This window comes from Lagopus leucura, unplaced genomic scaffold, assembly GCF_019238085.1.
Source record: "Lagopus leucura isolate 7727_CA_CO unplaced genomic scaffold, USGS_WTPT01 Super-Scaffold_100009, whole genome shotgun sequence".
In the NCBI taxonomy this organism is placed as follows: domain Eukaryota; kingdom Metazoa; phylum Chordata; class Aves; order Galliformes; family Phasianidae; genus Lagopus; species Lagopus leucura.
Window position 1 is genome coordinate 18,202,168 of NW_024962266.1, and position 17,245 is coordinate 18,219,412.

Here is a 17,245-nt window from a genome sequence, read left to right on the forward strand (position 1 = left end):
AGTATTGGATTTATATTATCTACATACAAGTGTATGTAGGTATACCTCTTTATAGACATACCTCTTTAACAAGCTTTTTAAGCTGAATCATAATTCTAAAGCTGTTATATAAAGTCTTATAAAGAAGTCACTTATTGCAATTGGAGGGCTGCTTAATGAAACTACAGTCCACATTTAATATTAAGAAACGTCATTACTTTGCAAGACCGTATTAAGAAAGGGAACTTGGAAGTCAGGCATCCTTGCAGCTGTGTGCAGCTACAAATTTTCCTAATTTGTAGAAAAACTCTCATCTATAAAGGTGGTCAGTGTTGCCATACACACTGAAGGGTGGTGAAAATCTTTGGAGTTTAATAGCAGTTGTGTGTGATCTTACAGTAAGAAAAGAAGTTCACGAAAGAAAGGTGGAAGTTACAACAGTGAAAATATTCTCCATCAAAATTTTGTGTGTCCATAATGTGAAGCTGTCATATGAAGAAGTAATTGAGTCTAGAATTAGTGTTTGTTTTGATAAGAGCAGCTCTTACTGTAAGTGGTCTAAAAATCTTGTATTATTCTTCTAATTGCTTGTTCTTGACCAGTGGCCTGAACTTTATACAGCAAATCAGTAGAATAGAACACCATCCTTACTGTGTGGGAGAAGGAGACCGCTGTTATGATCAATAGCAGACGTACTTGAAAAATGAGTTTATTGCAAAACGTGATTCTTCTGACTACAGTCAGTTTTCTTTTATAATTACACAGAAGCATATCACACACATATGATAGTGGCTTGGAGACTGATTGTATGTTGTTTCTACTTTGAGTGGCTTATGCTAATAATGTGTTGCAGCGTGTTCTAAAATTGTACTAACTGAGTTGCTATAAATATTAAGTATCTTAACATGCACATTTACTTCATTATTGAAAGATCCAGTATTTTAATATTTCTTTTATTTAATTACGCTAAATCTGTGAATCTTGTTCTTTTTTGTGTGTGTGTTTTAGGAGACAAAACACTGTCTTACTGTCAACCTTACTACGCTCCGTGTTTGGTGTTATGCCTGTAGTAAGGAAGTGTTCCTGGATAGAAAATTAGGATCTCATTCTCCATTGCCGAATGCAAGATTGACTCAAACGCAAGAAAATAGTGTGCAGGTATATATTTTTTTTTAACCCAGTGAAATGGACAGCTGTAGCTTTGTGATAAACTTTGTGACTTCTCTTGTGAAACTGACTTAATTCTTGTGACAGTACTTGCTGCTCATTTCTCTCTGTTCTTATAAAATTTTTCTGAAGAGACAATGCCAACCTTATATGTTCAGACTCTGTAATCTGTGCTTCCTAAGAATGCTGTTTTCATCTTATAGCCTAATTGATTAATAATCAGTAAAAAAACTCTTAAGGTACAGAAAAAGTAAGGGGTTAAATTTAAGGGTACAATTCTTTCATCTCTTTTAAACGTATAGTTGTTCAGCATATATCTGGAAAATGGACGTTATTTCTTTATTGTGTTTAATGTGCTTACATAAAACTGATGAGTAGCTTGGTTAATACTGATAAAAGTGCTGTATTTCTAAAAATATCTTGTTTGGGGAATAGAGTATTGGGAAGAATGATATGTAAGTTGTGTGGAGTATTTTACTATTGAAGATAGAAGTGGGACAAAAGATGAGTAGTTTTTTCATGTGCATGCCAGCGTCTGAATAGGAGTCGTACCATTGGATTTTTTTGTAACATCTGCTAATAGAATTTCTAGAATAGTGGCTTGCTATAAAGCAAAGTCTAGACATCTGAACTTCTGCACTGTGACACTTAACCTGGTTTAGTCTGCCAAAGAAATAGGTGTGGTGTACAGTGAAATCAGCAGGACTTTGTCTATCTCACACTGTGCAGAATTTTTATGTGCTCACAAAAAGAGCCTGTCAGGCAGTAATTGCTTGCCTAATAATCTCTTTCTGCATTTGTATATTTTTGTTTCTAGCAGTTTGTCTTTCTTAAATGTAGTGAGCAATCTGGTGGTATATCAAAACCACAAACTGTGGCCTTGATGTGATAACTTCTGTCAAGGAAAGAAAACACTACGACTAGCTTTGTTTCAATCCTTCAGCTATTGTCGCAAAATCATGCAATACTATAGCTACTAATATGAAAACAAAGATGAATTATTTCATGGTAAAATCTATTAATTGTGAAATCCTGGTATGCTCACTTCATGGACAGTAAGATTTTGAAATTCATTCAAGTCATTTTAGTTACTAATTGGCAAAGTTAACAGGGAAGGATAAATACAAATACATACACTTTTTTCTTTTTCTCCTTATAAGGATTTTAAGATACCCAGTATTCCCACACTGAAGATTCCATTATCAGCAGTATTTGATGACCTTGATATAGAAGTGGAAGAGGATGAGTTAAAGACTAGAGGTAATGAAAGTAAAATCCAACACTTTATTGATCTTTATTGCATGTGTCCATTTCCAAGTCTGTTCTCCAGTTATATGTTAGTTCTGTTCTAACTGGAATTGTTTCATTACACTGAACTGGTATCACAAAGGATATGTGTATTTGTTAGAAAGTATTTTAACTGTCATTTTCTTAGTAATACCTGACCAGTAGACTTCTAAGGTGTCCCTTTTGAGAATCTAATGCCTGTGTTAAGGTAGTTTGTTTTCCTTCAGTGACAGTAAGAGCTATTCTGGTATATGGATCTTATTTCTCTTTTACTCATCTGCTATTGATGTTCTCTCCAACAAGTGTGCTGGCATTGACCGAAAAGCCTACTTTGCCCCTTCTGTTGTCTGGCATGGTCTTTATGGATATGGCACCACCCCACTAATTTGCCATCTGCCCTAAACTCATTAAACCATGTGTTTTATTCCTAGTTATTTTTTTTCCTGCCAATGTGTATATATGAGTTTATTATTATCCTATGAGTATTTCTGGGAACGTAAATTGTATGGAAGTAATGTACAAATAGAATTGTGCTATGCATCCCAGTAACATTGATGTGATTACATCCATACACCTCAAATTTGAAGAAAAAAACTAAAAAGTCATTCTGTATGTTTTTGATGAAATAAGCATTGAAATATTTCATCATGAGGAAAGAAATCTCTTCAAAAACTTCACTTTTAACATTGCAGGCTGGAAAACTTTTTTAGACTGTTGTCTTATTTCTTTGAAATAGCTGCAGATATTTCAACAGCCATAGTTGAGGATTATTATTACTTTCACGTTTAAGTAAGAATGACTGTCCTTTCTGTAGTGAGACTTGGAAGGGACTAAGAGTGTGCAGGCTCAGATGTGGGACACAGGACTGTATTTCTACTCACGCAGACAGAAAGCTTTTACAGCTTAGTGAGGAAATCCCTTTAATGAAAAAAAAAAAGTTTACTTTTCAGTTAAATTTTCTAATATACATAAATCCATCTTAAGTTTCACTTTTCTGATACGTACCAGATGAGGGTTAGCCTTATATTTAAAGGATTCTGTTAGAATCAGTGATGGTGTTTGCTAAATGTAAGTTTGTATGTCTTACTGATTCTGTGCTGGTGTTGTTATTTTCCCACACAACAGCAAATTTATTTTGAGGTGAATTAGTTTATTAATTTAACGCTTCAGTAGCTCTGAATAGCAAGTGGTTCAGATGAATTTTTCCCTGAATTGAGATTGTATGATCATTATGACTTCTTTGAATAGCCTCTCCTCAAATTAGAGACCATTTTTGCTTTCCTCCTCAATCACTGAAAGAATATGTTAGTTGTAGCTTTTATGTGTGTGGGAAAACTATATGTGGATATCGGTCAAGAAAGTAAACAAACTGGGCTTGGAAATAAATTCTTTGTGGTAATCTAAATTCAGCAGTCTGTGTATAACAATAAAGGTATGTAACTGGCAGAGAAAAAGACTGGTTCTAATTTAATTATGGCTCTGGTAATGAGTAGTCACATGGCAAGTATGTTTTGAGTGTATACTATCATATTTAAATGCTAACATAAACTTGACAAAAGAGTTAAATCTTCATTTTGGTTATATTGGTAGTATGATTAACTATTTTGAACGCAACATAGAAACAATTTAACTCAATGTGTAAATCATTTAAGTTCTACCAAGTATAAATGTTTGACAACTGCATTTTAAAATGACACTCTGCAACTGTCATGAAACAGGAATAATTAAGATAAACATAATCTGCTTTTCTGAAGTGTTTTACCCAATACCAAAATGCTAATTACTTTTTCTATATAGTAATCTAGACACTGTGTTTCTTTTAGTTAAAACTCTGCATTATGATGGGCTTTTTAACTGTGACACAAGCATTTTAATTATCACGTATTTACTATGAGATGTTTTTCTTAGCATGCCTTAGATTAGCAGACTTGCTGAATATTTTATTTTTTTTCAGGTCTAACAGGATTAAAAAATATTGGTAACACTTGTTACATGAATGCAGCTTTACAGGCTCTTTCCAACTGGTAAGCAGAATGGTTGTAAATGAGATTTTCTGTTTGCTTGTGCACACATTTTCTCAAGTTGAAGTATTTTGACGAGTTAGACTATTGTAGAAGAAAACGTGTATTTGTTAATTCTCACTCTTGCATGCTACAAGCAGTTGTGTCATTGGTAGAAAAATATATTGTGAAATATGAACTAGTCTGTTTTTTACTTGTTTGATTCTAATTTGTAAGTATCTTAAATAAAAATATGTGGTTCTAGAAATCAGAAGAAAAATGTGATGGAACCTATTCTTTTTTTTTTTTTTTTCCTATGGAAGAAATCATATGAAACACATGAGTGAGCCCGAATTGAAAAAAGAAATGTTAAGATCAATTGGTCCAAATTTTGTCCTTACAAAGAATATATGTAACATTCTATTCTAAATCATTTTAGAAATGTCTGGAATACAATATCTTCTCATTCCAAAGGGGTACCAGTTGACAACAGAAATCTACGAAAACTGAAAAGAAACTTTAACTTTGAAGTTTCTTGCACTAGGAATGGTTAAGCTAGCTCAGTACTTAAGCTTGTATCATTCTTTCTGTGTGCATTTGCTGTTGGCTGCCAAGGTAGGTCACAGAGTTAACTGGACCTTAGTGAGAAGCTCTGTCAGGGAGAGGAGAACAAAGGGAAATCTCTCTAGGAGGTAAAGAGCAGGCAAGGCATCTAATCATGAGGAAATTATTCTTTTGAAAAATAGCAAAGTTAACATGTACACAGCAGTGTCTGCTTAGTTGGCTAAAAATAGGTCCAATCTGTGTGAGAGACATCCAAAAGGGATGGAGGGAAAGAGGTTAGAATATGTGAGACAGTGACATAGCATGAATTAAACAGGTAAATTGTTCTTTCTATAGATATTAAGGCCAAGTGCAAGGTTGTGCACCTGGATTGAGTTAATCCCAAACATGAATGCAGTATGGGGAATTGGTGGACAAAAAAACTGAATGTAAGCTGGTGATGTGTACTTGCAGCCCAGAACTGCAGCCAGCAGGTCAAGGGAGATTATTGTCACCCTGTGTGCTTCTCTCCTGAGACTCCACCTGGAGTATTGCATTCAGCTCTGGGGCCCCCAGCTTGAGAAGGATGTGAAACTTTTTCAGTGGGTCCAGGGATGATAGAGAGCTGGAGCTCTTATCCTATGGAGACAGGCTGGGGTAGTTGATTGTTCAGCCTAAAGAGGAGGCTCTGAGGAGATGTTATAGCAGCTTTTGCATTACTTCAGGGATTCCTACAGGAAAGATTGAAGGAGACTCTTTATGAGGGGATAATAATGATAGGATAAGGGGATAAGGGAATGGTTTTAAACTAGAAGAGGGGAGCCTTAAGTCAGATTTTAGAAGGAAATTCTTTACTCGGAGGATGGTGAGGCACTGGAAGAGGTTGCCCAGATAAGGAGGATGTTTGATCTAGATGATCACTAAAATCCTTTCCAGCCCAAGCTATTCTTTAACTATTGTTGTAGTGGTACATATGTATTTGTCATTGCTAGCAAATGTTGCCTTGTATTTGAATCTTGATGGTAAATTCTGGTGCTTCAATAAATGTCAGAATGCGCTGGGAGGGCAGTGTTGCTGTATTTCTGAAGTTGTGCTATTAGGAAATGTTTTGCTGAAGCATTTAAGAATGTAGGGTATTGAATTGTTCTATTACATAGTAATATTGCTCTTCTTTTAATAGTCTTTTATAAAATGTGGATTTACTCTTCTATTTTAATGTAATGCTAAAAAAATCTTTTTCTTACCTTTTTAAATCAGTCCACCTTTGACACATTTCTTTCTTGACTGTGGAGGCTTAGCACGAACAGATAAAAAACCAGCAATTTGTAAAAGTTACCTCAAGCTGATGACAGAACTCTGGCACAAAAACAGGTATTGCAACACTTTGATAAAATGATAATAAATAAATTCTGGAGTCATAAAGGACAGATTAATCTGTCCTACGCGTCTAACTTTTATTTTGTAGATATCACAGAATTACTCTCCTAAAGTAAAGAACTTTATCTTGCATGATTTCTACCATTCTTACAGGCAGTTATCAATATCTACCAATGACAGGATAAAAATTGATGTAATTTGCAGTGAGGAAGACATGACAAGAAATCAGCAATAAGTTCTATGAAAAAGTGGCATTGAACTTTTAATAATAGTTTACATCTGTCTGAAATGAATCTAAGAAATTTACCATTTCTCTGTTCTTAAATCTGTATCAAATGTCAGTTGCTTTGAACTCCTTATGTGGTAATTTCTGTTATCTTCATCTAAGAAAATACATAGAATTTTATGCATAGAATGTTAAAGAAATAATTGTCCATACTGTCAAGACTACGTGTGATTCATTGTCTGATTCTCTTATAAGAAATGTAGTATAAAAGGCCTGCTATGGTTTTTGTCAGTTTTCTTTTTGTATAGTTAATTTTGAACGAAATTTGTGTGTAGTTAATATTAATATTAGCATTATTGATGTTGTACATATCATAGTTCAGTTGCAGATTAAGTTATTATCCCAGTAAATTTGGAAAATTCTACCTGAATGCAGGCTTTAAAAAATGGGTATTTATGGAATTTAAACTTTCTTTTTAGGCCTGGATCTGTTGTTCCAACTGGTTTATTTCAAGGAATTAAAAGTGTTAATCCAACTTTTCGAGGCTACTCTCAACAGGTAAAACTTTCTTATGTGTTTTATGTCACCGAAGCTGTAAAATTGTCTTTTATATTTTAATTTAAAGCTTGAAATACCATGCTTTTTATATACATATCTTTTTAACGCAAATTCAAATTATATATTAACTCACCTACAAGTTATATTTTCTTAATTTGAATTTTCATTTAATAATTAAAAAAAATAGTGTATTTTACGAGTAGCCTTGTGGGAACTGCAAGTTGGTAACCTATTTAACAGGCATGGATTGTTTTATAATAAAAGGCATTCTTCAGTTGATCCTTCAGATAGTATCTTGCTTCATTGATACTGTCTGTAGTACTTCATTAAAAACATTATTACTCAAAGGAGATTTGCTATTTCAATTATCATGTATTGTATTGGTGAGAGGATTGGAACGTATTTTGATGTCCAAATGCTGTGTGGAGTTTTGAAGTCAATGTTTAAAGAGTAATATCAGTGTTTTTTAATTTATATACTTTATTTTTTAAGAGTTCCTGGAAAAGTAGAAAATCAGTCTTGGTAACTGGCATAAAGGAATCTACAGGGAAACTTAATTCTTGCAGCTTTGAATGCTGAGGAGAATCTTTTCATGTGGGTAGCAGCACTTAAAGAGAGATTTTTAGGTTCTGCCTGGATCGCATTACAACTTTACTTTAGTAGGTTTCATGGCAACAATTAAAGCTAGATCAGTCTTAACTGACCAGCACTCTTCTGCTGTTCATCCTCACAAGTTCAATAAACAGTGATTTTTTTGCTAAAGGGAGAATGGTCATCAGTTAATCTGCATTTAATGTTTTGATTCTTGTTTTCTTGGAAAAGGATTTCCAGCAAGTAAGCATTGATTTTTTTTTTTATTTTTATTTTTATTTTTTTTTTGGTAGTGGAAAAAAAATAACTAATGCTGTAATTTTTAAGAAAGTAATAAAATGTGTTTTATACCAGAAATCAGTGAAGGAATGTTTTCTGGTCAGCAGCTGTGAGCTTAATAACTAATTGCTCTGGTGGCAATGATGATTGTTATGAAAATGATTATTATGAAATACAACAGGGAAAACACAGGCAGCTGTAGTTCCAGGAAAAAGAAGTTTTCTCCTGTGGTTACTTTTATTAGATATTCTTTACTGTCAGGAACCAAGCTATTGCACAGGTTTTTGAGATTTAGTGGTTTTTAAAGTAGCATTTCCAAACATGAATTAGGCTTGTGGTAATACTTGCCAACTCTTTGTGGAAACAGTGATGGTTCTTGAGGAATCCTGCCTAGGCTTGAGAAGAAAAATTAAGCTCTTACTGACAGTTTGATGAAATTGGAAAGATGTGCTAAGCAGATTGTAAAACTTTCAATAAAACGCTTCCTTGCCCAGTGAAAGCAAGGCACTAATTACTTTGCTGAAGGCACAGCATAAAAAATCTATCCTAAAACATTCCATTACCAGTACAACTGGAACCTGACCATACTGTTGGTATTTACTTGAATTATATTAATTGTACATAAAAACTATGAAAGTACTTTTGTTAAAAGTTGTTGAAATAAGTTTTCCGTTCAATTGGAGTGTTTTGGAGGCAATTTGTATGATGAGAGTCCTTATGATGTGCAAGAAATGAATATAGGAAGCAAATATGTGGTATGGAAATGAAATTTATTTTGAACGCTAGAACTCCAAAGGAGTTTACCTTATTCTTTTAATTTTTTTTAGGCCAACAGTCAGTTTTGTTCTTGTTAATCAGTATCCTTTTATGATTCAACATAAATATTTTTCAAGTATAATGGAATAATATTGTAAAACTTGCTTAAAATCCTAGGATGCACAAGAATTTTTGCGTTGCCTAATGGATTTGCTTCATGAAGAACTTAAAGAACCCATTGTGGAAGTGGAAGATGTACAGACTACGAGTGTTGAAGAGAGTATGGAAGTAGACAAGAGCCAGTCAGATGTAGGCTTTCAGCCATGTGAATCCTGTGGTACCTGTGATAAAATAGAAAATGATGCTGTTTTCAAACCTGTCTTGGAGGATCCCGCAGAGACAACCATGTTAATTCAGGATGATGAGAACAACTCGATCACATCCAAAGACTGGCAGAAAGAAAAAATATCAAGCAACAAACTTAACAGAGAAAATTCTATGGAAGATTTGGAAAAAGATACGAACAGTACTTCAGAAGCAAATGAATTTTTAAATAATCAAGGAACTGTCAAAGTGCAGATACACAGCAGATTATCAGGTAATGCACTACTAATGTGTAATAGTCAAATTCTTAGCTGGAATACCTGCACAAGTGGAAGAGAGTTGGAGAGTATGGTAGAGAAACATAGGTCAAGTAAGCTGGCTGGATTTGTTTGTAAGCAGTGCACTTTCTTAATTTATTTTTTTCAGTATACATATCCTGAATTCAATTTGAATTACCCTGGAAAGCTAAAGATTTGTACTGGATAAGATCTCAGATAACTCAGATTGGAGGGTTTTTTTGTTTTGTTTTGACTTCAAGATGTATGAATTGAAAGTGTTTCATTCCTAAATGTCCTATGACCTGACAGTGTGGTTAAATAAATTACGTATCTATTGTGTGAGTTCATTCTGCAGTGACTTATTTTGCTAGAATTTATGAAATAGTGCAAATCTGAATTGCAGAGTACATCAATGATGTCCATATGAATGATGTATCTGGAGCCCAAACCCTGTCATCAAATGAAGGGATGAACACACGCCTCTCAAGCAGTCCTCCAAAATCATGCACATCATGTTCTTCATCGACACCAATCCACAAAAAAGGTAAAAGCCCTTTTTTTTTTTCCCCTTCTTTCCTTGTGTCAATGAATTGCTGTATTTTGCAGTTTTTGTTTTGTTTTTTTATATGTTTTCAGCAGACTTCCAGACTTGGAAGACTTTACTCTGATTTCACATTACTGTGTAGCAATGCAGTATTGCTCATAATGGTTGCAGTTTGATCAGAGGTCTGGAGGTGTGTGCAAAGAGGCTGAGAGAGTTGGGGTTGTTGGGCCCTGTTGAAATCTTATAGTGGCATTCAAGTACCTAAAGGAGGGCTATGAGAAAGCTAGAGATGGATCTTTCTTGGGGATTGTAGTGGTATGGTGAGGATGAAAAGCTTTAAACTGTATTAGTTGTGTGGAGATACGGAGGTTTAGATATTGGTGGAAACTCTTTATGGTGAGGCACTATCACAGGCTACCCAGAGAAGCTGTTGCTGCCACATCCCTGGATGTGTTCAAGGTAAGGTTGGGTGGGGCTTTGGGCAAACTGGTCCAGTGAGAGGTGTTCCTGCCTCTGGCAGAGGCATTGAAGCTTGTGATCTTTGACTTGCTTTCCAACACAAACCATTCAATGATTCTAACTGCTTGAAGAACCTATGTGGATTGTCAGATAGTAACAGTAATCTGGTTGTGTATTTTAGTACACAAAAGTAGTACTAGTATTTAGTACTTATTTATTTAGTATTTAGCATTTAGTCAATAGAAATGGGGCCTTTGCCCATAATCTAATCCTAAATAATTGTTCAAAGTTGGAGGAAAGTAGAACCAGTGGTCTTGCATTAATTTCCTTATTTTATTTCTGTTCTTCTACAGTCTCAACTGTATCATCACCAAAGAGGAAGAAGTGCAAGAAGTACAGGAGTGTTATCTCTGATATATTTGATGGGACTATAATAAGTTCGGTACAGTGCTTGACTTGTGATCGGGTGAGTAAGAAGGGCAGGGGGAATCTCTTTAATGTTTTTTGTTTTCAATACACACAGCTACAACTTTACAGATGCAGTTGTTTTCTGGTAACTGTTCTCTTGTGGCAGACATTCCTCAGAGGATAAAGCTGTTCATGCTTGTTTACTCGAATACCAATAGCTGCTACCATGAGGACCTTTTGTTAAACTCTCTTGCATTGAACTGGAAACTTAGAGCGAAATAATAACATTCTGAGAATTGGTTTACAGCAAAGATGAAAGAAAAACTTCAACGACTTTGTTTAGATATGATTTGTTCCCAGTTAAGTTCTGAATATGCTAATAGTCATACTTGCTGTTGTGGTAACTTCACAAGCACATCATGATAAAAATAAAAGTAGAAGGCAGTAATTCAGTCATGTTGCTTTAAGTCTTACTGACAGATTGAGGCTGAAAAAATTTGTCTGTGGTGAAATCTAAGTAAAGACATTTACATGTAATATGGGTCACTAACTGCTTTCTGCAGTTGTCTTCTACTGCAGATGTGTATTAGAACAGCTGATTTTCTTGCATTATTTGCTTATAAAATTATTTGGAACACCACAGATGATCACTTAAAAATAATTATTAAAAAAAAATCATTACCTTAAGTATAGCGGGCTCATTTAGTTTCAAAGTAGTAGCAAAGTAGTAGTGGATTTCCAAATCTTTGCACTGAGGACAAGTTTCTCAAACACTGGTACAGGATCCCCAGGGCCATGATGGCAGCACCAAGCAGCTGCTAGTGGTCAAGAATCATTTGGGCAATACTCTTAGAAATATGATTTTTTAAATTTTTGGTGGTCCTGTATGTAGCTACAAGTTGGATTCTGATCCTTGTGTTTCCATTCCAGCTCAGGATATTCTATGAATGTTTTGTTTAAACCTCACTAATGCAGCTTCATGTCCTTAAGACTCCTCTTGTTTTTGAACTAATAATACCGAGACTTTGGGTTGAGCAAATTTGACAACAAAGTATTGTTTGTGTGTAGCTGATGCTTTTACTCTGTGACCATATACTTGTTAAATCCAGAATGCTATTTTTCTACTTTTTTTTTTTTTTTTTAATGAACTCCTCCTTTAAGTGGTTAACTTGCCACCAAGAGTAATCTGCGTCTATACAATGATTTAGTTACTGATAATCTTTATGGAATGTAATTGCTGTTTCTCTTAAATCTTAACTCTGTTTCATTCCATTTGTTTTTTCCCTTAGTTGTCTGTAACCTTGGAGACTTTTCAGGATCTGTCCTTGCCAATTCCAGGTAAGGAAGACCTTGCTAAACTCCATTCTGCAAGTCATCAGACATCTCTAGTCAAAACAGGGTCGTGTGGAGAAGCGTATGCCCCCCAGGGCTGGATAGCTTTTTTTATGGAATATTTCAAAAGGTAAATGATTTTTACCTTGTTTTACTTATTTATTTATTTTGAAATCCCTGTTTCTGCTCTTCCAGCAGAACATTTGTTGGTTTTCTTTCTTTTCTGTCAATGATGTTTCAGGTTTGTTGTCTCATGTGTTCCTAGCTGGTTTTGGGGTCCAGTTGTAACCTTACAAGATTGTCTTGCTGCCTTTTTCGCCAGAGATGAGCTGAAGGGTAAGAGGTTAATTACATGATCATGCTGCTTTTTTCTCCAGTCATGATTTAAAATAAAAAAGACTCGTATGTTCTTTGCTTTATCAAATTAAGCAAAGGCTACCTATTAAACTCTAATGAAGTCATCCCTTTCTCTGATGCGGTCAAGGTAAGCTTCTCAGTCATTGGAATATTTAGGCAGGAGCTTAAAGGCTGCTTTAGAAATGTCAAGTGAATCTCAATTTGCTATGATTAAGTGATAGCAACTGAAAGTTTGTCAGTATTTCAAAAAACACTATGTTGTCATTCTTATAACCTTAGTTTGGTCTGGGTAAATTCTTTTCCTTTTAAATAATATAGCATCATCTCTTCAGACAGTGTATGCTGTGTTGCTTTATAGTTAAAAGCATAAAATGTAGAACCTTTCTATTTAATTGATGTGTCAACACTCTTACAGCAGTAAAGACAAATTCTCTTGAAGCTTTTATATGTCTGATGTTTGCACTTGAGGGATAGACATTTGGATCTAGAGAGTAATGGCTGTTTTTCTACTATCTGATGTTTGCAGGTGATAACATGTACAGCTGTGGAAGGTGTAAAAAGTAAGCTAGCTTTTATCTCTGTTTAACTTGTTTTAATTTGAGTGCTTTATTGCTTTTGTTAATCAAAATAAATTTATTTCCTTTGGTTATGTTATAGCACTTCTTATCTTTTTATATTATTTTGTTCTGCCAGAAGTTTAGTACTACAAGGGGTGCTGTAGCTGGGAAGCAACAACTGTACTATGTTGCAAACCAGTGTGGTAAATTCATTTTTCTTATGATTCTAGACCAATCTAATGACCAGTCTGATTTTTTTTTTTTTTTTTTTTTTTTTTTTTTTTTGCTTGATAAAATAAAAAGCTTTTAGCTCTGTATTACTACCAAGCTTGCATTGAGATGCAGTAGGTCTCTTTAGTGTGTGTGTGATAATAAATGAATACCTATATTGATGGAAATATATACATGAACTTTAAGTGGTCTGAAGGATGCTTCGAGCCCTGTATGGAAAAGGAGCACTGTTCCTTGCTATGTAACTGGTGGTCTGCTGTAGATAACCTGTTAAAAATAAACTTAGTATATTTCTTTTTTTTTTTTCCTTTTGCTGAAGCTTGAAGTTCTTTTCCTCATGCTAAGACAAACTCTTAGATGGAATTTGGCTATCTGTAGTTACTGCTTTGAATTTTTCATCAGTATAGATTGTCCTTTTCTTCTGAAGCATTGTTGTTTATATCGTTTTGGCTATTTCATTTCTAGCCTACACTCTAGAAATATTTTGTCTTACTAATGTTCAGCTTAATTTTCATTGTGTCTTTTGCTGATCTAATACACACGCACAAAAAAAACTCAGAACTAAGTGTGGATTAATCTTTTCTTTCCCTAGGTTAAGAAATGGAGTGAAATTCTGCAAAGTGCAAAAATTTCCTGAGGTACTGTTACTACTTAGACTTTAAAACACTTTTTCTGCTTGATTAATAATGTGGTAAGACTGAGTTGCATATGGAAAATTGTGTTTATAATGTGACATGATAAAAGCGTATCTTCGTGTTGGCTTTTTTTTTTTTTTTAAGAAGTGAAAGAATGTGAACCTGGTGCATAAAACAAATAAATTCGCAGGATATGTTGGTTTTTTTTTCCTCTGTTGTTGTCAGCCTGCAGAACTTAATACTCTGATCTGTTCTGGCTGTGCTATTTAACTTATGCTGTAGAAGTCTTCTTCAATAAGTCATACTTGTAATTTTTTTGTACTAAAAGTAATCCAATCTTATACCTAAAAACATGAGTCAATGTCTGCAATAATCAACAATTAACGTCTCTCATGGTGAAATTGAAAATATGTCCATTAAGGAAAAGGTATGTCTTTACTGCTGCATCAGTGTAAGTATCAGTTCAGGACTGTCTCATTATACTGATAGTAAAATAAGTCTTTAATAAAATTACAAATTCCTTTGAAATTTCTTGAGCTTCAGTTGATTAAAATAACGTATTTGTGGAATGCGGATCTTGAGATAATTTTCTTAGACCACAGAGAAAAGGGATCCTTTTGGGACGATAAACCAAAGATGGCACGTTAAATTATTGTTGTTAAAAATCAAACAGCAGTGAGTGAGCGATTCTGTTGATCCTTCTTACAGATACTGTGCATTCATCTCAAAAGATTTAGGCATGAACTTATGTTTTCCACAAAAATTGGAACCCATGTATCCTTTCCATTGGAAGGCCTTGATCTTCAGCCTTTCCTTGCGAAGGACAGTCCAGCTCAGATAGTGACTTATGATCTCCTATCTGTCATCTGCCATCATGGAACTGCCAGCAGTAAGTATAAGGTTAAATGTTTTGCATTTATTATTTACATCAGCACTTTTGTTTAAAAATAATGTTTATGTACTGAAGAGTTGAATAGTTGAGAATGGTTAATTTTAACGTTGGAGTTAAATTCTGTAGTAAAAAGAAAAAGAAAAAAGAACAAGTTTTTGAAATACTACATATAAAACTATATATACTATTGTAAGTGAACAGTACAAATAACGATGAATCCCAGCATTCAGTTGGCTAGCTGTTCTACATAACTGTTGTTTGTCTAGAGATTTTGATGCTTTGTATACCTTACTTTATTTGAAATGAAATTTCCAAAGCAGAACTAAGATAACCATTCTTTTGGATGATTTCTGTCAGCTCACCCCACAATAAGGAGTGGACTGTGATGAGAGTAGCATTAACTTCTTAATGCTTTCTGTTGGGTTCATTTCTGCCTTAGCACTTTCAGCGTTTTTAAGATACAGAAAATCGGAGAAAGGAAGGTTTAAAGCTGGAAGCCTTAAACTTCATAGGTTTTTATAAAAGTTACCTAATCCCTTCTGTTCCCCAGACTTGAGGTATTCATTTTCTAATGATGTTGCTTTGCCACTATTCTTTCTGGGATACTATTTGCAGCTTGCTGAAGGATACTTCTGTTAATCAGTTCAGTTGATACTTAATTATTGGGATATGTATTTTAAAATTATACTATAATTTAAAATGTATTACGAATAGTATTCAAAACAATGCATTGCCTTGGTATCAGATAGCAGTTACACATCTGTGCTAATTTCTGTTAAAAAATATGAGATATAAAGAGTTCATTGTGGAATTGTTTGACAGCCCCATTCTGATTTGAATGTTGTGACTTAGGAATATGCTAGATGACGTTGCTTGAAGAGTTCAAGCAAGAGTCTCTGTTGCTTCAGTATGCTGAAAACATTGTCTGACTTTGTTCTGGCTGATAGAAATGCAGCAGGAAGAAAGGAGGACTGATCCTAAACTTGAGAAAATGTAATATTCAGGTCCTGACTTGCCAGCAAGTTGGTATTTCTCTGATTCAAAAGACTGGTCTTTTTTGTACTTAATCTGCTTTGCATGAAAATGAAGAAAAATGGCAGCTTTGCACACTAACTAGTAACTCTTGGTTCTGATGCTCTAGGTGGACATTATATAGCTTATTGTCGAAACAATTTAAATAATTTGTGGTATGAATTTGATGACCAAAGTGTCACAGAGGTTTCAGAATCCACAGTGCAAAATGCAGAAGCCTATGTGCTCTTCTACAGGTAAGAAATTAAAAGTATGATGATATAAGTATTAGTCAGGCGTGTAAAGAATTTTTTAAGCAATCAAGTCTTCTCATTCAGCTTTCAGAAATTAGCTGCTCTCCAAGAATTACTAGAGAAGAATTAAACCTATCAGAAAAGCCTGTATTGGCGAGAAACGTAATTGTTCAGTTATGACCTTAACACTTGCTCTATGACTGCTAAAACATGTACACAGTCAAAATAAAATCTAAATCTGTACAAATTAAAAAAACATATATATTAAGATGACTAGAAAGAGCTCTGAGTAATTCATTACTAGTTCTAAGAACTGCGTAGTTCTCAATTAGCAGAAAAGAGTTCTGCGTTACAAATTTAGCACACTGACTCCGATGTTAGAGCTCTAAAGGGGATCGTGGAAACTTCAGCAGATGGGATATGGAACAACAGGGATTTTACTGTGTTGTAATTTAATTTCGGGGAATTTTACAGACTAGTATTTTCCTGAAAGTCAAAGTGAAAGGCAAGAAGTCATGTTATTATCATCTTCATTCTAGAGAATTCTTGTACTTAAGCTAATAAAAGCAACTTACCAGAAATTTAGAATTTGAAAATTGAGTTATTAGCATCAAATTTCCCTGGAAAGTTGACTGCAAAAAAGCTTGTGTCAGAGTTGCAGAAGAAATAAGATGTGTTCTGATAATGTTTCTACTGGGGTCATGCAGGCCTGCCACCATCTGAGCTATGTCTTTGAGTCTGACTCAAAGGTTTTCTAAAAGGAGTGTAGAAGTCGTGTTGCATTGCCAAGCGAGAACACTGAGCTCAACTGTGGGCAAATGCATTAAAATAAAAGAATGAAAGAACACTGTTCTTAAAGTTTGGTTTTAAAAAAGAATGAAGCCACAAAATGCTGCCACGCATTCAAAATAGAAAAGTGCTGAAAGAATATCTAAAAAGCTTGTTGGCAGTATGTATATGTTTTTAAATTACATCTGGAAAGTACTTGTGGCATGTAATTCTGTAATGTGACCCTCTGAGTTCTTTGCAATGCATTTTGGTGGTGGCTTTAGCTACACAGGAGAAGTATGAGAGATTTTTCAAGTTAAGTAAACTACATCACACCAGTGAAAGCTTGATGTACGTCTGTAGCCCTGGTAATTTACTTGAAAGTCTGTTTTCTTTATCCACGAAGTAAACTGTCTGCACTTCACACAAGAA

The 17,245-nt window shown here is 34.5% G+C and overlaps 1 protein-coding gene across 7 annotated transcripts in view; it reads left to right on the forward strand.

Moving 5' to 3' along the window:
* USP33 (ubiquitin specific peptidase 33) overlaps window positions 1–17,245 on the forward strand; it is a 35,604-nt gene that overhangs the window by 8,874 nt on the left and 9,485 nt on the right. For 3 of the 7 annotated variants that reach the window (XM_042873497.1, XM_042873499.1, XM_042873496.1), the window contains 14 exons: window positions 988–1,137; window positions 2,307–2,406; window positions 4,388–4,457; window positions 6,234–6,347; window positions 7,059–7,137; window positions 8,941–9,361; window positions 9,769–9,909; window positions 10,722–10,834; window positions 12,066–12,238; window positions 12,341–12,444; window positions 12,992–13,025; window positions 13,846–13,891; window positions 14,597–14,777; window positions 15,922–16,048. In XM_042873497.1, coding sequence (XP_042729431.1) covers window positions 988–1,137; window positions 2,307–2,406; window positions 4,388–4,457; window positions 6,234–6,347; window positions 7,059–7,137; window positions 8,941–9,361; window positions 9,769–9,909; window positions 10,722–10,834; window positions 12,066–12,238; window positions 12,341–12,444; window positions 12,992–13,025; window positions 13,846–13,891; window positions 14,597–14,777; window positions 15,922–16,048 — 1,853 coding nt within the window. The remainder of the gene's footprint in view (window positions 1–987; window positions 1,138–2,306; window positions 2,407–4,387; window positions 4,458–6,233; window positions 6,348–7,058; window positions 7,138–8,940; window positions 9,362–9,768; window positions 9,910–10,721; window positions 10,835–12,065; window positions 12,239–12,340; window positions 12,445–12,991; window positions 13,026–13,845; window positions 13,892–14,596; window positions 14,778–15,921; window positions 16,049–17,245) is intronic. The other 4 variants (XM_042873492.1, XM_042873494.1, XM_042873493.1 and 1 more) reach the window with 2 other exon arrangements.